Source organism: Chiloscyllium plagiosum, unplaced genomic scaffold, assembly GCF_037043375.1.
Source record: "Chiloscyllium plagiosum isolate Xiang-an unplaced genomic scaffold, Cpla_swu_hap1 HiC_scaffold_36, whole genome shotgun sequence".
Lineage (NCBI taxonomy): Eukaryota > Metazoa > Chordata > Chondrichthyes > Orectolobiformes > Hemiscylliidae > Chiloscyllium > Chiloscyllium plagiosum.
The window spans coordinates 33,033,009-33,060,245 of NW_028270174.1; the positions used below are offsets into that span (position 1 = coordinate 33,033,009).

A 27,237-nucleotide genomic window follows, 5' to 3' on the forward strand; every position below is an offset into this window, starting at 1 on the left:
GTAGAGGATCTGGTCAAGAAGAAGGAGGTACATGAGAAGTTAGGATCAAGTGTATCCTTGGAGAAGTATGGGGGAAAGAGGAGTATGCTTAAGAGAGAAATCAGGAGGATAAAAAGGGGACATGAGATAGCTTTGGCAAATAAGGTTAAGGAAAATCTTGAGATTAAATGAGTACATTAAGGGCAAATGATTAACTCATGAAAGAATAGGGCCCATTAAAGATCAACAAAGCCATGTGTGGAACCCACAGATGGACAAGTTGCTAAACAATTATCTTGTCTCACTATTTAATGTTCAGGTTCGGGAAATTAACATATCCCAAAAGAGTCCACATTACAGATGAGGTGCTGTGTAGGTCTTAAAATAGAGGTAGAAAAAGCCCCAGGACCAGATCAGGTGCACTCCAGAACATTGCAGGGCCCGTTGCAGACATTGGTATTATCAACAGCCATGGGTGAGGTGCCAGAAGACTGGAGGTCAGCTAACATGGTGCCATTGTCTAAAAAGGCTGGAGGGTAAAGCCAGGGAACTATACACTAGTCAGATTGACGTGGTTAAATTGTTGGAGAGGATTCTGAGAGATAGGATTTTCATGCATTTGGAAAGGCAAGTACTGATTGGAGATAATCAGCATGACTGTGCATGGGAAATCATGTCTCACCAACTTGATTTTTTTTAAAGTGAAAAGAAGGCAGAAGTGTAAATGGCCATTGACATGGTGCCACATGGTAGACTGGTTAGTAAAGTTAGATCAGATAGGATCCAGGCAGAGCTAGCTAATTGGATACAAAACTTGCTTGGTGGTGGAGACAGAGGATGGGGTTATTCAGACTGGAGGGCTGAGACCAGCATATGCTGCAAAAATCTATTCTGGGTCTACTGTTTTTTGTCAGTTACAATTTGGATGAGAATATAGGAGGTGTGACCAGTAAGTTTGAGGATAACACCAAAATTGGTGGTATAGTGGACTATGAAGGTTGTTATCTAAGAGTACAATGAGATGTTGATCAGATAGGCCATTGGCTAAGTAGTGGCACATGGAGTTTAATTTAGTTAAATGCAAAGTGTTGCATTTTGGGGAGACTAACTAGGACAAGGCTTGCACAGTTAATAGTAGGGTCCTCAGGAGTATTGTATTATATGTAAAGGATATCACTGTAACACTCAGAACAATGTTGGAGAGATAAATCACAACAGAATTGTTTGAATGAATTAAGAAGCGACAATATTTTAGAAAATAGTATTTTTTTATTCCATATATATTACAAAATCATTTAGGTCAGCTCCATTTATTTTTTTAAGAACATTTCCACTGGCTACTTATATTATCCAATGAGAAATACCAAGCTATTCCCTACATACATGCAATTAATCACTATATAGGATATGATTTGATTAAAATCACTTTTCAATAAATTTTCTTTTCAGTGAAATACATTTGAAGGGAAAGGGATGGTCAAATTGTAACCAGATGGTTGGTTTGAATTTTAATAAAATCTGCTTCTGTTTTTGTCAATGCTGTAGATACTTATACTAAGTCAGTTATAATTAATGGCACTCTTCAGGAAGATTGAATGCAATAACTTTCAAAAGAACATCTTCCATCAACTTTTTCCTGTAAAATTTACTAGAAAACAAAACAAGGCAAACACAGAACCACATAAACTGAGTGACGAAAGGCAAAAGCTTGTTAAAAACAATGCAAAACCACGTCAGCCGAAAAATCACAGCAAGTTGCGGAAGACTAAGAAAAATCCACTGCCCATTTTAGATTAGATTAGATTAGATTACTTACAGTGTGGAAACAGGCCCTTCGGCCCAACAAGTCCACACCGACCCGCTGAAACGCAACCCACCCATACCCCTACATTTACCCCTTCACCTAACACTACGGGCAATTTAGCATGGCCAATTCACCTGACCTGCACATCTTTGGACTGTGGGAGGAAACCGGATGTTTTAACTGTGTTAGTTCAGTGAGTGTTGTGAAATTGAGATCTTGTATTCTCTATCATTTTTCATCCATTTGTTAGATTACACAGTGTAACTCAAACATATCTTGCATACCAAAAGCACAAAAGAAAAAGATTAATTATGAGACATGAAAATGTTCCAAAAAATATTAGGGGTGAATATTCTGACGGTGGTTCATTGAGAACAGTCACATTTTCAAATACTTCAAAAATGTACTAAAAATCTAACTTTTGAAATGACAATTAGTGATCATATCTGTAACAAGGAAAGTTGCACATTAAAAGCCACAATAAAAGATTAATAAGAGACCAATTTTAGAATGCAATGAAACTTATTGGAATTTTTAAAAGTTATAGATGAATTTCAGAATGGGTTCTAATGATCCCCAATCAGGAACAACATGCAGTAGGAAATTTCCACCGAATTTTAGGCAATTGTAAAGAAAGAAGTTTAATAATCTTTAATTAGTTATGCATTAAACTCCTGCCCCCATCCCTGAAGCATATATGCTACATCAAAACATTGGATAAAACAAAGAAACTCTGTGCCCAATGAGTCAATGCTAAAACAATAATCAGTCCAGTGACATGATCCAAATACTACTCAAGTGGAGTTAGTTTCCCAAATAGAAAGTCATGTGGAAAAACTGAACAATATTGCCAATACAAATTCATAGAACAAAGGTTTCCTGAAATACACAGGACTCAGGTCTTGCTTTCATTAGAATGCATTTCCTCATCTCCCTCAAATAGTACAAAGCTTGAACTGAAACTAATTATTTGACAGATTCCAACACGGGTAAATATCTCGTCTTTGCAGTGCTACAATCTCTGTTCATGGTTGGAACTAGCACCAGAATTCTTGTTGTTTTAAGTTGAGATTTAATAGGGTTCTTAAAGATACAAAATTTCAGACTGGAGTCAGTTAATCATTTGTGCATAGATGTATGCTGAAATATTAAGCTCCTAAAATACAAGTTATTGAATAGATTACATGTCAAAATACTGTATCAGAAGTACTGGCCAAAGAGAACTGATCAAAATATGTTCAATCATGATCTAAATATTACTTGAAAGGGAATCCTAATTTAAATGACTCAAGATTTAAAAAAAAGGCTTTGTATTATACATTGCCTACTAAGTTAGATAACATTGTTAGGCTAACATTAAAATAGATTTGCTTCGGTTTACAACTGCGATGCTTTTGTTGAAATTTTACTCAAAATCAAAGTTCAACTGCTCATATTGGCAGTTTGTTCTTTTTCCAGATATGGTCTACATATTAAGAGATTCTCCAAACAATATTTCAGCATTCATATGCGAGGAGAAAACATTTCCTGGCTGTTTTAAAAATTCACAATTGTTTCAGAAATAAAATTCAGTGAGAAGGCAGCAGCGATCTTTGTTTAAATACTATCTTTAAGCCAAGAATTCTTCAGGTGTTCTGCAAGGATTTCATATTCAACACTGTGCCACACAAGGGGATATAGGACAGGCAAACAGAATTAGGGTTTAAAATAGCTTAGCATAAATATTAGCAAATAAAAAAGCCCACATTTCTTCAGTATATCCAAATTGTACTGCAACCCTGGATCCAAAAATCATGGTTTTATTTCTGAACGATCTTATTTTCATAAACTGGGGGAAATGGGGCAGGATTATGATTGACAAATGGGGAAGAACAGCAGAGTGCCTGAACTCAGGATAGAGTTTAAAAATAGCCCTGTTGAAATCTAGTAGAGCTAACTGAACTCAGCGCTGCGTTCCAACAGACCCCACGTTTGCTGAGATGGCGTCCATTTTCCACAGCAAGTCTGTTTCAAGTTTTTAAGAATGGACTTCTCTGCAATGAGAGATTTACATTTTTTTTATAAAAGCATACACATATAAAGCTTGTGAAAGGCAGGTGTGATCTTTGTGGAGCTGTGAATGGCAACATTTGTTTTTAAGGAATTAAGTACTTGGGAGGATTCAAATGCTTGTTGACATCACAAGGACTGCCATTATAGTGGTATTGCTGCTTGACTGTTTTCCACAATCTGTCATCATCACATGGAGGGCAGGAAATGGCTGTAAATTCACAAGTTTAATTGACAATAACAGAATATTCAAGGATGAGCTGTCTTTAATATGGACCTATGAATAAAATATGCTTGATTTTAATAAGGGATTAAGTGCTTAAGAGGATACGGATGTACTTTTATCAATGGGTGTTTTCTTATGCAGAAAGGTCTGTAAGGAAACTTAAAACTTTATTTCATTGCAGCTTGGCTCCAAGACTGTCTGTGGTGGATACTGGGTAGCTCAGCATAGAGGATGCAAGAACAACATCTGGCATGGGTTGACCGGAGTTTGCAATAAGATGGCATAGAAATGTAAAGGGCAAATGGAGGTGGTTAGAGGGACATAGGTTGGCAGTTGTTTGGGATGAGGCAAGAATGAGCTGTGAGGGATCACAAACTTAATAAAGCAATAGCACAACTGAGACAATGTCCTCCAGCACTGAGGATGGTCTTTTCAACAGCTCACCTCAACATTTGGTAGCTTCCGTGACTATCACCTGAGCAGGCCTGACACCAAAGCCCACTCCCCTCCCCATGAGCAAGTGACAGATTAAACAAAAGATTGAATAACATGCTTAAAGGCATGTGAAAAAGATTAATATAGCAGCTAAAGATTACCAATTTAAAAGATAGGAAACAAGAATTCACCAATCAAGCTTTTCTTCGTCAAACATTTGGGCTTTTAAGAAATTACTGATGGCACTAAACTGCAAATAAAATGCTATTGCAGTCTTGAATAGGTAGCTAGAGATTGCACTAATAAAAAGCCACAAGCATTCTGATAGTCAGCTGCTGTTACGCATATACCATAACCCCACATTTGGCACTGAATTGGATCCTATTCATCCTGTAATTTAAACACAAGGCAGTGCTTTCCCCAAATTTCCAAGTACAAAGTTGGGAGACTGCAATTATTTGAAATAAACTTTCATATAAATAGTCTTCGGTAAAGATTAAATACTTCAGCAAGTGTAATTCAACCATGCCAATAACAAAGATTTTAAGTAGCTTCCAAATAAATCACCATCAGACCAGATTAATAACCAATTGTTTATTGTGTAATATCCATCTGATCCACCATTAGCTATAGTTTCGGTTCAAGATTTTGTACTCCACATGAAGCAAGGTCCAACTGGTTGTAATAAGTTTTCATCAAAACAGTTGCACATATATTTACAAAATTCGCAGTGCCTTATCAGCTCAAATTTTTTTCCTATCCCACACAAGCTAAATAAAGTATTCTCCTCTTCCACAGAAAAGAACTACTCCAAACAAGGAAGAAAAAAAATGCAATGTGGGTTTCAGACTATGACAACACCAAACTGTACAATCATTACATAAATATGGCAGTATCAGTGAATATGCTAGTTGCACATACATTAGCACAAGTGGACCTTTCCTCCCATTGTACCAAGGCAACTCATACTACAGGAATTGATAAATAGAGATCTATGGACAATGGTTGGTTTTCATTTTTGAACACTATTACAGCATTGGCTCAGGTCTGGGGAAACTGATTCACAATATCTCAAGTAGAAGTAGAAAAGTAATCAAAATAAGGCACAATGAATATTACCTACATTTCAATAAATGGAGGGGAACTTGACTTCAGTGTTACATCATTGTAGAGAAATATAATTGCGTAACATTCAGTGGGAATAAACCACAACATTTTGAAACTGAGCCAGCACAGTTAGCAGTACCCCCCGATCCTTTGATTACAATATACTGATTTACTGCAGTTTTACAAAGGAAATAAACCTTTAAAACTGCATTGTGCAGAGTATTCAAAATTCAAATCTGAACCCCAGCTGTTAGTAGTACATACTACTTACTGCTTTACAGTTAAAGCAAGATCACTGGTGATTGTAATGTTGCTGTACATAAAAAAAAAATTGCACAAAACAAGGATCTTAAGATGAAGAAGCCTTGTTCTATTACACCCAGTTTACGGAATCTTTAAATATTAATGACGTCAGATGGCTTAAGCCCATCTTGCTTCCACCAGCAAACAAAAGACCCAAGATAAATCAATTCCTGGGTATTCTTCTTTTTGCTAACATGGACATAACCATACCTGACTTATACAACAACTGCAAAAAAATGTTGGCAGCATATACTGGACATATTAATTAAAATCTTCACACAGGATATTTATCACTTTTTACAAAATATATTTTGCATTCAATTATTTGTAACTTGTGAAGAAAAAGAAAGCTGCAGAAATTTGAATAAAATGGGTTGCAGCACGGAAGGCCCTCACTTTGGTTGCTGAACAGTTTTAGTCCTGTTTCGAGTGCTCCTTAACATCTTCCTCATCTGTATATTCTGATGGTTCATCCCATGGTTTCAGCAGCCGACCTATGTAGTCATATTTTTCTGCAAATGAAACAACTAAAGTTCAACATCATGTTTTTTAAAAATTCAATTATATCTTTGTCACAAAATTGGCATACATTGGCAAAATAAGTTCAGATGTTTTAATTGCTGCCTTTTAGGAATACAGACATTTGACAACAATCTTTTCACTTGAGTGGACAACTGCAAAATGACGATAAAGGACAGGGAGAGGTACAGCAGGAAAGGAGCGAGGAGCAAGGAAGGGAGGAGAAAAGGAGTGAATGGGGAGGAGGCAGGGAGGGATTAGGAAGAAAGCAGATTATCTGTTTGTTATAATGTTTGCTTATTGAGTTTACTTTGCACAAACTGACTGCCACTAGGCAGTGAAGATTACAGTTAAAAAGCACTTCATTGGCAACTTCAATTCGCCTACCTTTTCCCATTGCTCTGCAGGTTTCTCTTCAAAGAAGCTCACCTAATTCCTTTTTGAATACTTTGATTGGTCCTGCCTTCAAAACACTCTCAGGCAGTACGTTCCAGATACAAAAAACTCATGGTGTAAGGATTACTTTACTGATGCCATTATTGGTTCTTATGCCAATTACTTCAAATCTGTCTCCTCTGGTTCTCAACAGTTTAACCAATGGGAATACTTTTTTGTGGCTGGGGACCCTAAAACTAGAGGGTATAGGTTTAAGGTGAGAGGGGAAGGATTTAGAAGGGACCTGAGAAACAACTTGTTCATGCAGAAGGTGGTGCATGCATGGAATGACTTTCCAGAGGAAGTGATAGAGGCGGGTACACTTACAACATTCAAAAGCCATTTGGATAAGTACATAAGTAGGAAGTGTTTAGAAAGATATAGGCCAAATTCTGCCAAATGGGATTAGATTACTGTAGGATCTATGGTCAGCATGGCCAAGTTGGACCGAAGGGTCTGTTTCTGTGCTGCATAACTCTGACTGTAAGGCACTTTGAGACATCCTGCAGATCTGAAAAACGTTAAATCAATAAAAGTCTTCTCTTTTTTTAAAGAAAGAAAAGCAAATTTAGGTAATTAAGCAGCTCTCCATGGGTAGTTGAGTGTACCTGCATTACTTCATTCGTAGCTTGACTCTTTTTGTTTCCCTTTCCTAGTCCTGCTTTCCAGTTTCCTGTCCACAAACTGATTCTCAAATCCACGCTATTTTAACTTCAATACCAAAAGTCCCAATTTTGTGCAATAACTTGTGTACAATAACCAGTGCTTTTTAGATACTGAATTACACTGTAACCAGCAGCTCCCCTTAACCTTTATCCTAATTACATTCTTTCGAAATTATATTTTTGCCTTCCTGATGCTCACTCTACTTCAGATAACTATGCTTTTCTAAAGCATATTACATTCAAAACAACAGCCTCGAGAATTTTGCTTACTGCCAATGTTAGGTTAACTGTTTATAATTGCCTGCTTTCTCTCTTTGTTCCTTAAAGATGCACTGAGGTTTCTACCTTCTAGAACCTTGGAAATTCTGTAAGATAGAAACCAATGAATTCACTAACATTGTCACTGACTTATAAAACCCATCAGGTCCACAGGAGTTTTAACTATTAAATCCCATTCATTTCTCCAGTGGCTATTGCTTTGCTTATCATCATTTCTTTAAACTTCACATACTTACTGGACCCCTGGTTCTTCATTATTTCTGGACTATATTTTGGATTTTCTACCATAAAGAATTATAAAATATTTGTTAAATGTTTTGCACTATTTCCCTATTTCGCATTATACAGTAATTACACCCATCGTTAATGGGCCCACACCTTTTTATTAATTTCTTCATGACTTTCATCGGCCTGTTCTTATTTTCTTTCCTCATCGATTTCTTGGTCCTCCTTTGCTTAATCTGAAATCTGCCTAACCTTTGGGTTGCTGTTCTTGGTTTTATTATACATTTCAACTTTGATCTAATACTACCTATAATTTATTAGACACTAATGACCAATATTTCCAATGGTGTCTTTGTGCCCTAAAAGGAGTGCATATGTCTGCAAAGTATATACTAAAATTCTTTCAATGGTAACCACCGTTTGCCTACTGTGGTTTTTGAACAGCTTCTTAATTTACCCTAATCAGCTCACTCAAACTGGTGTGGCATGCATTTAGATTTAAGATCTTAAATGTGCGCTCGACTAAAAAAAAAATTCCATAACATTTTGGTCACCCATCCCGAACCCTTTACTACATGGTTATTAACTAACCATTTCTCATTCAAAAGGTGAATAACTAACCTCTTTATTCATAACATCAATGACATACAAGCCAGAAGTCTGATAGAACATATCTTACCACTTTTAAATAATCAACCTCCACCACTTGTGGTACACAGTTGCCTTCAACTTTCAAGAACCCAAAGTTCCTTCAATAGTATCTTATATACCTTCAACCACTACCACCTTTAAGAAAAAGTGCAACATATGTACGACAACACCATCACATACAAACTCTCCTCCGAACCATACATGACCATGACTTGCAAGTATGTTGGTCTTTAACTATTAGCAAGTTAAAATTGTGGAATTCCCTTCCTAATACCATTGTGCATGAACTTACCCTGCAGCATGAACTTCAAAAAGTAACTCATCACACCACCTTCTGAATGACAATGAGGGATAAACAAAAGAAGAAACTGGTCCAGCCAATGACATTTATCCCAAGGCAGATTAATAACCCATCTCCTATACACAAAACGTGAGACCAAGTTCAAGGAATTATGTACCTGAACCATAGTTTCTGTCCCACAATACTACCCAAGGCCCTACTTGCAATTTATCCAAATTAAACTCCATCTGCCACTTTGAGCTCAATGACCCAATTGATCACGATCTCTTTGTTATCTTAGATAATATGATGGGAAATCAGTCAAGTGTTGCCTCTGAACCATGGTGCGGCAGTAATTCCGTGAATGGGGGCGGGGACGACATATTGAAAGCTCTTATATGGAACGTCCCTTCTGCACTTTGATCCCATCCAGTAATTTGCTCCATAAATCATTTCAGATCAAGCTTTCATAATTTCTCAATTTTGTTTTGAAGTATAAAAATTAAATCAAAATTTATTATAATTTACAATGAAACAGCACAAACAACAGACTTTGTACAATTGATGCTATTGCCAAATGTAGCAGTGTAAGATGTTCAATACTTGCCCATGAACTGCATCTCCCATTCTCTAACACTTTCCATTTGTACAGCATTTAAATCAGACAGATCATCAAATTCATCCCTCAGAGCTTCTTTATCAAGACAGAAAGTAGCCAATCCTCTCGAGGCATCTCGGCCAGCAAATATGCCATAGGGACCATCTATTTAAAAAGAAATTCAGAAACAGAACAGAAATTCATTGAATTGACAACTGAAAACTGATTTTATCCCAAGCTTCTAAAAAACAGTAGCTAGTAAAAATTCAAGATTCTTTAATCATCTATAATTCCTTGACGCAGTTTAACAAATAAGTTTCTACCCATTTATTCTGAATATAAAAAAGCTGTTAAATGTAACAGGCTATAAGTAAACCCAACCCCACACATTTGTTTCTTCAAATCCTTTATTTCATTCATGTGAAGTACATCAGATCCTTCCTCAAAATCATTCTTACAGTCTCTAGAATAACTTTTCTTGAATAGTCCATATTTTACTTCATTATTTAACTGGACAGTATTAATAATATTGTTCCCATTGTTTAATTTACTTGGAATATAGAACACAGGAATATCAGCCTAGTGACCCAATTTCTGTAGAAACAAACATTCCTTCAATTGAAAAGATGAGATCTAAAACTTAAAAAGTGTTGAGGAATACTGAAAAGACTAAAGCATAGCCACAACACAGTGGTTGAAAAAAAAATCTAAGTTGCAATGGGTACACCAACAGGCCTGGGTGGAAGGTCTGAAGAGTAAAAGATTCGAGAATAAGAATTTAACAATTCTCAAATTTCAAGAATGTATTTTGGTCTGATAGTGGAGAAACAAACTCGTTTATAGTAGGGCCAACAAACAGCTCCTGTAACAGACTGCTGCTCGATTTACAAAACATGTTGACTTGGTTAAGCATTCTCATAAAGCAAAACTGAAGATGATCAGCTCCAAAACAAGGCAATTCATTAAAAAAAAAAATCGGAAAATTAAAGGCTGAAGATTAAAGCAATGCAATGAGAAAATCCCACAGAAAGTGGGAAATCCCATCTTGCCTCAACAGGATATCAAGTACATGCTCAAACAAAATCTATTCAGTTGCCCACATGCATATAGACTTGTAACATCACTTTTCCAAAACCCAATCTAGTCTGAGCTGTAACAGATGTATTTTGATGATGTGATGAGCAAAGTTGGCTGTCAGAGACCACTTATTATAGGTCAAGGGCATCACGGCAAAAATTCTGAGCAGCTCTCAGCCCAACCATTACCATCAGTCTCAACAATCGACTTCCCACTTGAGCACAGAAATAAGGTTGTTCTTGACTGCCCAGGTTCTGCAATTATGAAACAGCTTATCCCAACCTGCAGGACAGTTTGAATAACACTTGAGGTAATAAGTGGCTGAATACATTTGTGCATCATCCACCAACAGCCAAACGAGACCAGCCATAAGAGATGGCTTCAACTTGAGCACTCGACAAACATGTGGCTCATCTTACAAGCCCTGAGCTTTTTCCTGTCATCTGCAAAGTGAAAATCAGGAGAATGCAGGAATACTGAACAAGCTGGGTGTATCAACAGCAACCAATTAGCATCATACCGCCCGGGATAATGCATTGTCTTTGATCAGTGCCCTTACCACTGGACCATTATCCACATTCATCACCACTGACATGCCACAATGGATGTACAATCATGTATTTTATCGTTATTAAAAGACAGGTGAAAGCATTTGATCCACTTTGTTAAAAACTGTAAAAAGAATGGATTAATATTCCCTCTAATATACAGAAGTAATTTTTGATTGCTGAAATGCTTGTGTTGAACTGTAAACACTAACTAAAGAACAAATAAAAGATTAGCAAAGTCACAAGGTCACATTCAGCTTAGTTAAAAATCACAACACCAGGTTATAGTCCAACAGGTTTAATTGGAAGCACACTAGCTTTCGGAGCAACGCTCCGAAAGCTAGTGTGCTTCCAATTAAACCTGTTAGACTATAACCTGGTGTTGTGTGATTTTTAACTTTGTACACCCCAGTCCAACACCAGCATCTCCGAATCATGACATTCAGCTTAAGTTTTCTCCCAAGTTACACATCAAACTGAATTGGGCAAACAGCACTCTTCCTTCATCACCAGAGGTCAAGATCCCAGAATTTCCTACATGACATCATATTGGAGCATCAGTGCAAGAAATATTTGAGATCAAGGGAGTGCTTGCTGACATCAGAGCCTGGTCACAGGTGTAACTCAACTGTATAAGTGCAGTTTTATTTGAACACCTGCGTCTGGGTGCACATCTCAAGTTGTCATCAAAATGCTGATATCATGACATTTCCAAAGGAGTACGTCGTGTGTTCCAACATGTTGATGTCATTAAAGTTATGCATGTGCATTTAAAATCAGAACAGACAAAAGATTAAAGAGAATAGGCACAAATTTTTTTTAACTATTATATTTCTAGATGACATTACATTGATGCAGGGAAATAATCTGCTCTGACTAGAGGTAGTTATAATGGGTTGAGGGGGTCTAGGAGGTAGATGTAGTTGATAGGTGGGTGAATAGCTGAGTCTGCAGGTCAGTTTAATGCCTACCTTGGAGTTTCAGTAGATTTTAAAACGCTAACTTTCTCTGGGTAACTATTCAAAATTACATGATTCAGAATTCTGACTTTAAAGAAATCTTCTGAAGGTTCCAAATGCAGGGGGAGTACACATTAGAAAATTCAATTTCCCTGGCTATTCGTACAGAGCATGATGTGCCTTGTGAATATATAGAATCACCACTATAAATTCAGACTATGCTGCTCCAACAAATCCTTGGCCATCGGAATATCTGGCCCATTAACACCATTCTTTAAAAATTTTTCAAAAGAAAGGATATGGCCCATTCTCCAATATTTTGAATAGCATTTCTTTTAAAGACAGTATTTTAAAACCTACTACAGTAGTGAATTCTCTCCAAACACTATGAGCCATTTCATGGAAGACAGTCTCAAAACCTTGCAGTGCTGCAACTCACTGAGGTGACATGTTGGAAATCAAGCCATGCTCTCAGTCACCATAAAAGAGTTTTTTTAAATCAAAGTAGGCAAAGTTACCAATTTACCCATCGCAGACACACATGAACAGAAAGCATGAAGCTGGTTTTGATACATAACAAGAATTACTATTATTACAATTAAATAGATTCTAATCACAATTAAACAATGAACTGTCGACATATAACTACCAATTAAAACTCTTAACTCTCCTAAAAAACTTCCCAACACACACAGACAAAAGAAACATTGGTTTTATGGGTGATGGGGTTAAAAAAAAAAAACTGGGTAAACAGCTCAATAGCATTATTCCAGAGTTCACGGAGGCAATCCATTTTCTTCTCAGGACTTTCTATTCTCCAATCTATTTTCTCTAATTTCTTTTCACTTCTTTGCAGAAAACACACCAATTAATTCACCGAATACAAAGGTTTCTAGTTACTAGTTAAACGTCTATAGCAAAGAGTGGGAGAAAATAATGAGTTTGCACGAGATTGCAAATATTTTCACTGGAGAGATATGGATACAACTTTCCCTTTCAGAGGTCCGAAGCACTGTACTGCTCACACGCACAAGCTGTTCGACTACCCAGAAACCAGATTTGTCGTCAGGTTACTGATCTTTTGTATCCATAGCTGGTCATGATTCCACAAGCCAATCAGCTTCTGGTGGCCAAATCTCACTATGTACACACCCTTGTGTAAATTATCACAAGCTACCTTTAATTCAACTACTCAAGAAATCTCAAATACTGAAACAATTACCTAAATCTTATTTCACGTAGCAACCAGAATAAGACCCCTCAAATAAACAAGTTAAGCCTCAAAACTCAACTTAGCTATTACCCAATTACTAGTGGAATTTGGCTACAATTGCAACCAACAGTTCTGTCTCTGAATATCCAGGGTTTGATCTTTGTGCCATGTTGTTCTTCAGAGTTCGCTATTGAAGTTGAAAACTTACAAGGTTTTCAACCTTGTGAAGTTTCTGATGGGACATTATCGATGGTCCTTTAGGTTTATTCATCCACATCACCTGTTACACTTCTGAAGGCATCAAGTCCGTAGCTTGCCTTTTATAAGAGTAACTTGCCTAGTCCTTGTTACATTCAGTGTTAAGTGTCTTCTCTCTCCCAGGAAATGGCTTATGTTGCTTTGATTCCCTCTTCCTAGGGATGCTTAATTAACATGATGCTTTAAATTCCTTTAAAGAGTTTGGTCCTTGTCTCTTTCATCACAGAAAACAGTTTATTCCAGGATCAGTTATTGCTGACTCTTTCAACTCCTGAACAGTTATTACAATTCTGAAGTTTACAATATCACACTTGTGTCTTTCCTTCTCCTCTTTCATTTTCCTCCAGTGCACAGTGACAACAACTAACACAGGGCTTCGGTAACTGCCCTTTTAAAAGTACAGCAATTTGTTCCCGAGTCCCTTGTTGTAAATAGTCCTTTTCTCATTTCAGTCCACAACCAAAATCAAAGGAAAATCAAAAGATGTGGTCTTTACAAGACTACTGCACATGTGGCAACAACAAAATAAAGTACGACAAAACAGAATCAACTAAAATACAGTCAGCTGCATTTTGACAATTTGATTTTCAGAAGAACAAAGAAACTTTACAGCTCAGGAACAGTCCCTTAGGCCCTCTAAGCCTGATCCAAATCCAGACTAAACTTATCATCCAATTCCTAAGCGTCTATTTCCCTCTGCTCCCCACCCACTCATGCATCTGTCCAGATGCACCTTAAATGAATCTACCGTGCTTGCCTCTACCACCTTTGCTGGCAAAGTGTTCCAAACACCTACCACCCTCTGTGTAAAGTACGTGCCGTGTATATCCCCCATAAACTTTTCACCTTTCACCTTGAATGCGTGATCTCTCGTTATTGAATCCCTCACCCTGGGAAAAAGCTTATCTCTATCTACCCTGTCTATACCTTCATGATTTTGTACACCTCAAACAGGTCCCCCCTCAATCCTAATCTACTCAATCTTTCGTCATAGTTAGCACCTTCCATACCAGGCAACATCCTCACAGACCTTCTCTGCACCTTCTCCAAAGCATCCACACCCTTTTGCTAATGTGGCGACCAGAACTGTACACAGCTTTCTAAGTGCGGCTGAACTAAAGTCTTGTACAATTCTAACATGACCTGCCAGCTCTTATACTTAATACCCCGTCTGATGATGGCAAGCATACCATATGCCTTCTTGACCACTCTATCCACCTGTGCAGCCACCTTCAGGGTACAATGGACCTGAACTCCCAGATCTCTCTGCTCATCAACTTTTCCTCAAGGCTCTTCCATTTACAGTATAGTTAGTTCTAGAATTAGACTTCCCAAAGTGTATCACCTCACATTTGCCTGAATTGAACTCCATCTGCCACCTCTCCGCCCAACTCTCCAGTTTATCTATATTCTCCTGTATTCTTTGACAGTCTCCTATGCTTTCTGCTACTCTACCAATCTTTGTCATCTGCAAACTTACTGATCAGACTATCAATGCCTTCTTCCAGATCATTTATGTATGTTAGAAGGATAGGGACAAACTTAAATTATTTTCTACTTTTGCTAATCCTCTTGAACATTTACTGTTTTTCCTGAAATAACATAGCTGCATTAATCCATCATTCCCTTGTTAATCTACTTATTAAATCTAACATGAAATGACACTCCGCGTCCCCTTGTCAGCTGACCAGAGTTTGGAGTTAAATTCCACCACATAATGAGTTACCCACAATTTCATCAGTATTAAAGCAAAACTGACCACTTCAGAAGTTGCTGGTTGTCATACTGTTTTAATAATCCATCATCGTTGTTTTTTGCCTGTCAGGCCATCTACTCAATTCACCTTTTAACATGGTGGCTTCTGAAAATTTAAGTCAATTAGAAATAGTGATGCCGTCCTTAACTCTCTCCCTACCTGCTTATACCTTATACACATACTCAGTGATAGCCCATGATTACAATTTCATTAGCCACTTCATTAGAAGTTATTGAAGGAGGTTCCTACAATTGTACTTTATGTCCTCTAGAACTGCATTAACCATGCTACTATTTTACCATGTTTCAATGCATGTCCCATTTTTCTTTTTGATAGTGTTGTTTAATTTACTCATTCCATGTGTGCACATTTGTACGTATGCAAGTGCAAGAAATATTGATCAACACTTCATTCAATGCCTCATAGATATATTCTTTGAACACAACATGCAGTCTTCCAGAATTCATGTTTACATACATGAATTCTTCCAGCATCGTGCTGGAGAATAGCTACCCACTTGCTGCTCTGCTTTCATGCTCCAACTTGAAGCAAGGCGCCCCGACCTCTTTAACATCAGGATTCTGAGAAGTGGAATCAATTTCCATGTTTATCTAGCTAGAAGATCTCTATTTTACATTCATAGAATTAATAGAATAAAACAAACTATTCAAGTCAACACAATTCACCAACAAATGACAATAGATCAGCAATCAATTGCACAATTAGGAATAATCCTGTCCTTTATATGTAGGTGTTGAACTGGATTTTGCTGTGATAATAAGTGTGAACAATTCATATCCAACCTGCAGCAAGTACGCATGAACAATTAACTGTGAAAATCTGTAAGGTGCTGTCCAAGATGGATTGCTGTCCCATTCAAATGTCTTGATTTGCATGAAATTCCTGTACTTATTGGTTTGAAAGACTAAATTTGCCACAAATATTCTTATAACAAATTTTAATTACTGAGAAATTAATTGAATACTTCAAGTAGATCTTCAAGTAGATTAATTGTCCTACCTACTGCAAAATGACAAAAAGATTAACACATCTACCTTCTGCTGATAAATCCTTCAGAAGATTGTGATATTTGGCATTAAATATACTTCATGAATATATTTTTAAAAACTGGAGTGAGTATTAGTAACACAATATAGGTATTGTATATTTGCAGGCACAGCACACCAGCAGTGGGGTGGGAGATGCAGGGGGAAGATTGAGAGGTTGCAGGAGTGGACGAGAGAAACAGAGGCTGCGAGGAGAAAGTAGGGCAGCACAGTGGCTCAGTAGTTAGCACTGCTGCCACACAGCACCAAGGTTCCAGGTTTGATTCCAGCCTCAGGTGACTGCCTGTGTGGAGTTTACTCATTCTCCCAGTGTCTGTGTGGGTTTCCTCCGCATGCTCCGGTTTCCTCCCACATTCCAAAGTTGTACAGGTTAGGTGAATTGGCCATGCTAAATTACCCATAGTGCTAGGTGCATTAGTCAGAGGGAAATAGGTCTGGGTGGGCTGCTCTGCGAAGGGTCAGTGTGGACTGGTTGGGCCGAAGGGCCTGTTTCCACACTGTAGGGAATCTAATCTACAAGACACTGTCAAATGTTTTCATTAGCAAATATTATGCTCTCATTTGTGAAGAAAACTACTTGTATAAATCTCTACAGTTACATTTTACCAAAGATGGCACTAAGATAGTAAAGAACAATGGAAAGTTATGACAAGTAGTAATTTGGCCAACTATCTGTATTGGCTACCCAGAGCTACAGAGTCAAAGCCCATTGTTCTAGTTCATAACTCATCACTTTATAGATTATAGCACTTCAGGTGCTTTTCCATAGAACAATACAGCACAGAACAGGCCCTTCGACCCTTGATGTTGCACCGACCTGAAAACTATTCTAAGCCCATCCCCCTACAATATCCCATCATCATCCATGTGCTTATCCAAGAATTGTTTAAATCTCCCTAATGTGGCTGAGGTAACTACATTGGCAGGCAGGGTATTCCATGCCCTTACCACTCTGAGTAAAGAACCTGCCTCTGACATCTATCACCCCTCCATTTGCAGCTATACCCCCTCATACAAGCTGATGTCATCATCCTAGGAAAAAAAGACTTTCACTGTCTACTTATCTAATCCTTTGACAATCTTGTATGTCTCTATCAAATCCCCTCTTACCCACCGCCTTTTGAATGAGAACAGACCCAAGACTCTCAACCTTTCCACATAAGGCCTTCGTTCCAGACCAGGCAACATCCTGGTAAATCTCCTCTGCACCTTTTCCAATCCTTCCACATCCTTCCTGTAATGGGGTGACCAGAAGTGTACACAATACTCCAATATTACAGTTACACTAGCATTTTGTACAGTCGCAACATGACATCGTGCCTCCGGAACTCAATCCCTCTACCAATAAAACCTAACACATTGTATGTGTTAACAGCACTATCAACCTGGGTGGCAACTTTCAGGGATCTATGTACATTGACTCCAAGATCCCTCTGCACATCCACACAATCAAGAATCTTTCCATTGACCCAGTATTCTGCCTTCCTGTTATTTGTCCCAAAGTGAACCATCTCACATTTATCTGCATTGATAATTCATTTGGCACCTCTCAGCCCAATTTTGCAGATTATCGAAGTCCCACTGCAACCTGCAACATTCTTCCACACTGTCTACTACTCCACCAACTTTAGAGTCATCTGCAAACTTACTAACCCACCCACTTATGCCTACGTCCAAGTCATTTATAAAAATGACAAACAGCAGTGGTCCCAAAACAGATCCTTGTGGCACACTCGTAACCGGATTCCAGGCTGAATATTTTCCATCAACCATTACTCGTTACCTTCTCAGAGAAAGCCAGTTTCTAATCCAAACTGCTAAATCATCCTCAATCCCAAATCTCTGCATTTTCTCCAACAGCCTACCATGTGGAACCTTATCAAAGGCTTTACTAAAATCCATATACACCACATCAACTGCCCTACCCTCATCCACATACTTAGTCACCTTCTCAAAAAACTCAATGAGGTTTGTGAGACACGACCTGCCCTTGACGAAACCATGTTGACTACCTGCAATCAAATTGTTGCTTGCTAGATGATTATAAATTCTATCTTTATAATCCTTTCCAAAACTTTTCCTAGATGTAAGGCTCACTGGTCTACAATTACCTGGGTCATACCTACTGCCCTTCTTAAACAAGGGCATAACATTCGCACTCTCTATACCTTTGCTACTAAACCTGTAGACAATGACAACTCAAACATCAAGGCCAAAGGCTCCAACATCTCCTCCCTAGCTTCCCAGAGAATCCTCATAAATCCTATGTGGCCCAGGGGAATTGTCTACTTTTGCACGTCTTCCTTACCAACCTTGATCCTTTTTAGTCTAATATCTCGTATCTCGTTCTTCTCCTCTAAAATGTTCTCCTTTTCCTGAGTGAAAACCGATGAGAAATATTCGTTTAGCACCTCTCCGATCTCCACAGGGGCCACACACTACTTGCCACTTCTGTCTTTGACTGGCCCTATTCCTACCCTAATCATCCTTTTATCCCTCACATACCTATAGAAAGCTTTAGGGTTCTCCTTTATTCCACAGATAGCTTTGGCAAATAGAATTAAGGAGAATCCAAAGGGATTTTACAAACATATTAAGGACAAAAGGGTAACTAGGGAGAGAATAGGGCCCCTCAAAAATCAGCAAGGCGGCCTTTGTGTGGAGTCACAGAAAATGGGGGAGATACTAAATGAATATTTTGCATCAGTATTTACTATGGAAAGGGATATGGAAGATATAGACTGTAGGGAAATAGATGGTGACATCTTGCAAAATGTCCAGATTACAGAGGAGGAAGTGCTGGATGTCTTGAAACGGTTAAAGGTGGATAAATCCCCAGGACCTGATCAGGTGTACCCAAGAACTCTGTGGAAAGCTAGAGAAGTGATTGCTGGGCCTCTTGCTGAGATATTTGTATCATCGATAGTCACAGGTGAAGTGACGGAAGACTGGAGGTTGGTAAATGTGATGCCACTGTTTAAAAAGGGCGGTAAAGTCAAGCCAGGGAACTATAGACCAGTGAGCCTGACCTCGGTGGTGGGCAAGTTGTTGGAGGGAATCCTGAGGGACAGGACGTACATGTATTTGGAAAGGCAAGGGCTCATTCGGGATAGTCAACATGGCTTTGTGGGTGGAAAATCATGTCTCACAAACTTGATTGAGTTTTTTGAAGAAGTAACAAAGAAGATTGATGAGGGCAGAGCAGTAGATGTGATCTATATGGACTTCAGTAAGGCGTTGGACAAGATTCCCCATGGGAGACGGATTTGCAAGGTTAGATCTCATGGAATACAGGGAGAACTAGCCATTTGGATACAGAACTGGCTCAAAGGTAGAAGACAGAGGGTGGTGGTGGAGGGTTGTTTTTCAGACTGGAGGCCTGTGACCAGTGGAGCGCCACAAGGATCGGTGCTGGGCCCTCTACTTTTTGTCATTTACATAAATGATTTGGATGCGAGCATAAGAGGTACAGTTAGTAAGTTTGAAGATGACACCAAAATTGGAGGTGTAATGGACAGCCAAGAGGGTTACCTCAGATCTGGACCAGATGGGCCAATGGGCTGAGAAGTGGCAGATGGAATTTAATTCAGATAAATGCGAGATGCTGCATTTTGGGAAAGCAAATTTTAGCAGGACTTATACACTTAATGGTAAGGTCCTAGGGAGTGTTGCTGAACAAAGACCTTGGAGTGCAGGTTCATAGCTCCTTGAAAGTGGAGTCGCAGGTAGATAGGATAGTGAAGGCGGCGTTTGGTATGTTGTCCTTTATTGGTCAGAGTATTGAGTACAGGAGTTGGGAGGTCATGTTGCGGTTGTACAGGACATTGGTTAGGCCACTGTTGGAATACTGTGCGCAATTCTGGTCTCCTTCCTTTCGGAAAGACGTTGTGAAACTTGAAAGGGTTCAGAAAAGATTTACAAGGATGTTGCCAGGGTTGGAGGATCTGAGCTACAGGGAGAGGCTGAACAGGCTGGGGCTGTTTTCCCTGGAGTGTCGGAGGCTGAGGGGTGATCTTATAAAGATTTAAAAAATTATGAGGGGCATGGATAGGATAAATAGACAAAGTCTTTTCCCTTGGTTTGGGGAGTCCAGAACTAGAGGGCATAGGTTTAGGGTGAGATGGGAAAAATATAAAAGAACCAAGGGGCAACTTTTTCACGCAGAGGGTGGTACGTGTATGGAATGTGCTGCCAAAGGATATGGTGGAGGCTGGTACAACTGCAACATTTGAGAGGCATTTGGATGGCTATATGAATAGGAAGGGTTTGGAGGGATATGGGCCGGGTGCTGGCAGGTGGGACTAGATTGGGTTGGGATATCTGTTTGGCATGGACAAGTTGGACCGAAGGGTCTGTTTCCATGCTGTACATCTCTATGACTCTATGTCCTCTCCTTGCTCTTCTTAACTCTCTTTGAATCCTTCCCAGCTAACCTTAACTCTCCATCACCTCACCTGAACCATCTCATCTCATCATCACATAAGCCTCCCTCTTCTGCTTAACAAGAGATGCAATTTCTGTAGTAAACCACAGTTTCCTTACCTTCTCACTTCATTCCTGCCTGACAGGGACATACCTATCAAGGACACGCAATATCTGTTCCTTAAACCAGCTCCACATTTCGATTGTCCCTACCCCCTGCATTTTGCTCCCCTATTCGATGCATCTCAAGTCTTGCCTAATCACATTATAATTGCCCTTGCCCCATGGCATGTACCTATCCCTTTCCATCGCTAAATTAAATGTAACTGAATTATGGTCACTCTCTCCAAAGTACTCACCTACCACTAAATCAAACACCTGGCCTGGTTCATTACCAAGCACCTGATCCAGTGTGACCTCCCCTCTTGCCGGCCCTTCGACATACTGTGTCAGGAAACCCTCCTGCACACATTGGACAAATCTGATCCACCCGATGTACAAGAGTTATAGCATTTCCAGTCAATGTTGGGGAAGTTAAAGTCCCCCATAATGACCACCCTGTTCCTTTCACTCCTACCCAGAATCATTTTGCTGATCCTCTCCTCCATATCCCTGGAACTCTGCAGAGGCCTATATATAAAAAAAAACTCCAAGGCAGACGTGGATACTGCAAATGCTGGAGAATTAGAGTCAAGGTTACAGTGGCGCTGTAAAAGCATAGCAGGTCAGGCATCATCCGAGGAATTCCTGATGAATGGCTTTTGCCCGAAACATCAATTTTCCTGCTCCTCGGATGCTGCCTGACCTGCTGTGCTTTTCCAGCACCACTCTAATCTTGACTATTAAAAACTCCCAGCAGTGTGACCTCTCCTCCTGTTTCTAACCTCAGCCCATACACTACCTCAGTAGACGAACCCATGTTAAAAGTTCTTTTGGCCACCGTTAAAACTCCTTGACTAACAGGGCCACACTCCCACCTCTTTTACCGCTTTCCCTGATCTTAATGAAAGACCTAAACCCTGGAACCTGCAACATCCATTCCTGACCCTGTTCTATGTCTCCGAAATGGCCACAACATTGAAGTCCCAGGTAACTATCCATGCCACAAGCTCGCCGACCTTATTTCGGATACTTCTGGCATTGAAGTAGACACACTTCAAACCAGCTTGCTGTCTGCCAGCACATTCCTGTGACTGTGAAATCCTGTCCATGCCCTCCCTACTCTCATCCTCAGGTTCCCATCCCCCTGCTGAGCTGGTTTAAACCCACCCGAATAGCATCAGCAGATTTCCCAAGGGTTATTAGTATCCCTCCGGTTCATGTGAAGACCATCCTGTTTGTAGAGGTCCCACTTTCCCCAGAATGAGCCCCAACTATCCATGGACCTGAAACCCTCCCTCCTGCACCATCCCTACAGCCACGTGTTTAGCTAATATGTCTCCCTATTCCTTGCCTCACTATCATGTGGCACGGGTAACAAACCTGAGATAAAACTGTTTGTTTTAGCTCTCAGCTTCCACCCTAGCTCCCTGAAACCCTGTCTTACATCCCTATGCCTCTTTCTACCTCTGTCATTGGTACCTACATGGACCATACTTGGGGCTGGTCACCCTCTCCCTTCAGAACCTCAAAGACATAAATCAAAACATCACGGACCCTGGCAACTGGGAGATAACACACCAACCGTGAGCCTCGTTCGTTCTCAGCAAACCTTCTATCTGACACTCTAACTATTGAGTATCCAATGATTAACACTCTCCTCCTTTCCTTCTGTGCAACAGGGACAGACTCTGAGCCAGAGACCTGCACCCCATTGCATACCCCTGGTAAGTCGTCCCTCCCAACAGTATCCAAAATGGTATACTTATCTTTCAGGGGAACGACCACAAAGGATCCCTGCACTGACTGTTCTTTCCCCCCTTCGAACAATTGCCCAGCTTTCTTCGTGCCTAGGAGTAACTGCTTCCCTGTAACTCTTATACATCACAGCTTCTGCCTCCCGAATGATCCAAAGTTCATCCAGCACCCGCTCCAGATCTCTAACGCAGTCTTGGAGGAGCAAGAGTTGGGTGCACTTCCTGCAGATGTACTTGGCTGGGACACTAATGGCGATCCTCACCTCAAACATCATGCAAGAAGAATATTCCTCTCCCTGCACTGCCATCCCTGCTAGTCCCCTTATCAGAATGTTAAAAAAAAGACACTACCAATGCAGGGAGGGCTTCTGGCTCTCCTTTTTTTTAAAACTGAGTTCTAGGTCCTCACAGTATTAGATAAAGTTTTTTCAAAATCTGCTCTGGAATCTGATTGTAGTACATTTAAATAAATGACTCCTAGTTACTGACCTTTCTGCTAATGGAACTCATGACTTCCTCATTGCTATTCAGGCTCAAATTTGTGCACCTCTATTTCAACTATATCTAACATCCCAGCCCCTTGGTATATTGCGCTAGTTCACACATTTCTTCAAAAACATTGCCAATTTTTATCAGTTGCAAACTTAAATTTTACCCTCTTCATTTAAATATTATTGAACCAAGTTTTGCCACAGAAATAACAATAAATGATTCACATGCAAATTGAATAGCAATTTATGGTCAGTGCACATGCCCAAACAAATTTGAGAATCCATAAGCTGCTATTTGGGACATTGTGCTCACTGTGAACTCCTCATTCAAATGTCTTGAGGAACAGTATAAGGGAGATAGACTAAAACCCACAAGATTTTAGAGATGATCTATTCCATAGATTGCACAATCATCAACATGCTAACTCTTTATTATTGCTAAAGAATTTGAGGCACTGAAAATTAACGTTAAATGTAAAATCTATCACAGTCTGCCTGTGAACAAATGATTCTTTAATATGACAGGTATTCAGTGACATCTTCAACCCTCTCCCTCCTCCAAGTCGAAGTGCTCACCTGCTACAAGACCACCATCATCCTGGTACCTAAGAAAGCACATCCTTTCTTAGTGACTATCGCCCAGAGGCTTTGACCTCCATAATCATGAAGTGCTTTGAGGGGCTGATCACGGCCCACATCAACTCTAGTCTCTCAGATGACCTTGATCCCCTGCAATTTGCCAACTGACGTAACAGTACACAGCAGATGCCATTTCCCTAGCCCTGCACTCATCCCTGGAACATCTGGACAACAAGGACGCCTAAGTCAGACTCCTCCTCATTGACTACAACTTTACCTTCAACATTATTATCCCCTTGGGATTGATCAGTCCTCTGCAAGTGGACCCTCCGCTTGCTGTCTATGGGTCAGGAATCAGTGAAGACAGATAACCTCCTCCACGATAACATTTTCAACACTGGAGCCCCCCCGAGGATGCGTTCTCATCCCCTATGGGACTCCCTGTACACCCACAACTGTACTGCCAAATCTGGAACGAGTACCATCTACAAGTTTGCTGATGACACCACTGTAGTAGGATGGATAGCAAACAACAATAAGTCAGAATACAGAACGGAGATAGAGGGCTTGGTGACATTGTGCAATGATAACAAACTCTCTACCAGTAAAACTAAAGAACTGATCATTGACTTCAGAAAGAACAGAAAAATACACTCCCATCTAAATCAACAGAGCTGAGGTGGAGAGGGTCGAGAGCACCAAGGTCCTAGGAGTGACGATAACTGACTGGTCCTTGACTTCCCACATAGATGCAACCGTCAAGGCGGCACAACAACGCCTCTTCTTCCTCAAGCAGCTCAAGAAATTTGGCACATCCATAAGAACCCTCACCAAACTTTACAGGTACACCATAGAAAGGATTATGCCTGGGTGTGCAACAGCCTGGTACAACAACTACTCTGCCCAGGACTGTAAGAAACTTCAGAGGTTATGTGCATAGCCCAGACTATCGTGGAAGCCAACCCCCCACTCATTAACCCCAATTACACGTCCCATTGCCACAGAAAAGCTGCCAACAAAGACCTATCCCACCCCGGCGATGCTCTCCTACCTCTTCCATCAGGTAGAGGATAGAGAAGCTTGAACACATGCACTAGTAGGTTCAAGAATAGTTTCTTCCCTGCCACTATTAGACTGATGAGTGGAGTTTCTAACTTCAAATATTGCTGAGCTTGCCTAGCACATATCCCTGTGTGGTGTAACGTTGGTGCCTTATTCTGTCCAAGCTTTTTTTTCATCCTATGAGCTGTATGTCCTTGCTTTGTATGATCTGCTCATACTGCTCACAAACGCTTTTCACTGTACTTGGGTACACATGACAATAAATCAAATAAGGATCCACATTACTGATTGCATTTTTCACCAGTCCCAGACATTGAGGGTTGCTACACCATTTGGCTATGTAAAATATCGTTAAAAATTCCATTGTCAAGTGCAAGTCTGACAGCCAAACATTTGTTCACTACTGAGTGAATATGATCCACCATCCAATCAAATTTTGCATACAGCACAGAATAAGGGCTCTTGTGATGTACTGATAGTGTCCCACTTTCTGGGCAAGAAGGCCTAGGTTTTCAAGTCCTGTTCCAGAGCATGTCATAACATGCCTGAAAAGGCTGATTAAGAATATCTAAGGCACAGAATATCTAATTTTATATTTATGTGCCTTAATCAGCTAACAGTCTCTAACACCACTTCAATCTAAAACTACAGAGGGGTTGATTCCCTATGACTGATAAATAGTTTGAAATTACTTTGAATCCTCTTGTTCCTAAAACTTTTTATTATTGTTGCCCTGTGAGAAGGCCCTCAAATATCCAGAACTAGTACTTATATGAACCAATGCATTATATCTTTTTCAATTGAAGGTGGTAATAACAATAAGGTCATCATTAAATTTAAATATTTACTGTAGTATTCTGTTTAGCATTAACTGTCATTTATTTCCAGTATAGCAGTGCTTTGTCCTATGTGATTGATCATCCAACTCAACTGAAATATTTAGATGCCCCCATTCAAATTAATAATACCTGCAGCTACCCTCACCTAACTAAATAGCTGACAAATGCCAAATGTTTTTTAAACTATTACTAATTTCATCCTAATTTTCCATGTTCATATGTACCATTCACAAGGTCATAGAATGCACAACAGGAGGCCAATTCACCTGTCATGCGAACGCTTGCTCTGCTTTTTCCCCTGTAATTTTATTTACCTCTAACTGTGCAGCTAATGCACTTCTGAAACCTTTAAGCTAATCTGTCTTTATTACCCCTCTCGGCAGCACATGACTATTTTGAGACACAGAAAATAAGAGGAGCAAGCCATTCAGCCCTTTGAGCCTGCCCCTCCGTTCAATATGATCATGGCTGATCATCCAACTCAATACCATGTTCCTGCTTTCCCCCCATAACCTTCGATCAAGAACTATATCTAAATCCTCAATGGTTGGAGGAAAACACTCCATGGCTCTGGCCTCAACCACTTTGTGATAGAATTCCACAGGCTCGCCACTCTCATCTCACACAGTTAGATGTTCATGTAATTTTGGGTCATTTGCCAATTACCTCAAATCTAGAGATTCAAAACCATCTGACTCTAGATCAGATTCTGGTTCTAAACCCACTGCCCGTCAGAACAGTTTCTGTTCATTTATTTGAGTCAAGAGTCATGATTTTGACTATTCCTATTAAACCTCATCATAATCATTTTTGCTCTCAGAATAATCTAGCTTCTCCAATATATCCATGTGACTGAGTCTCTCCTCCCTAAAACCACTCAATCTTTTTGCACTCAATGGTTCATGTCTTCAAAAAAATTGTGGTACCCATATTATGGCTAAATATGCCAGTTGTGGCTGAAGTGTTTTTATAAAAGTTTATCATAAGCTCCATGCATTTGTACTCTATGCTTTATGAAGTCCAGAATCCCTCAATCTATCCCACCACCTTCACAGGTTTAGATACTAAGCTCAAGCTCATAAAGCTGTGTCTGCACACCATTTATAGTATTGCACCCTTTAGCTTACATGGCCTCTTTTCTTTCTGAGAGAGAAAGATCACTTTCCAATATTATATTTTATCCATATGCTCAATCATTCACCATCCTATGTTCTCATGAAGTCTAATACTATTTTCTTCACAGTTCACAACATTTCCCAGCATTGTGCTTTCTGAAAATATAGGGTGGCACAGTGGTTCAGGTGGCTAGCACTGCTACCTCACAGCAGTAGGGACCCAGGTTCAATTCCAGCCTTGGGTAACTGTGTGTGGAGTTTGCACATTCTCCACGTGTCTGCATGGATTTCCTCCAGGTGCTCCGGTTTCCTCCCACAATTCAAAGATGTGCAGATTAGTTAAATTGGTCATGCTAATTTGCCCATAGTATTCAGGAATGTGTAGGTTAGGTGCATTGGTCAGGGGTAAGTATAGGATAACAAGGTAGAGGAATTGGTCT

The 27,237-nt window shown here is 39.7% G+C and overlaps 1 protein-coding gene across 1 annotated transcript in view; it reads right to left on the reverse strand.

Annotated features, from left to right (window-relative positions):
* Positions 1-1,228: 1,228 nt before the first annotated feature.
* pgrmc2 (progesterone receptor membrane component 2) overlaps positions 1,229-27,237 on the reverse strand; it is a 51,223-nt gene continuing 25,214 nt past the window's right edge. Inside the window, exons 2-3 of the mRNA XM_043674171.2 lie at positions 9,565-9,720; positions 1,229-6,415 (exon numbers count right to left, since the gene is read on the reverse strand). Coding sequence (XP_043530106.1) covers positions 6,318-6,415; positions 9,565-9,720 — 254 coding nt within the window. The 3' untranslated portion in view covers positions 1,229-6,317. The remainder of the gene's footprint in view (positions 6,416-9,564; positions 9,721-27,237) is intronic.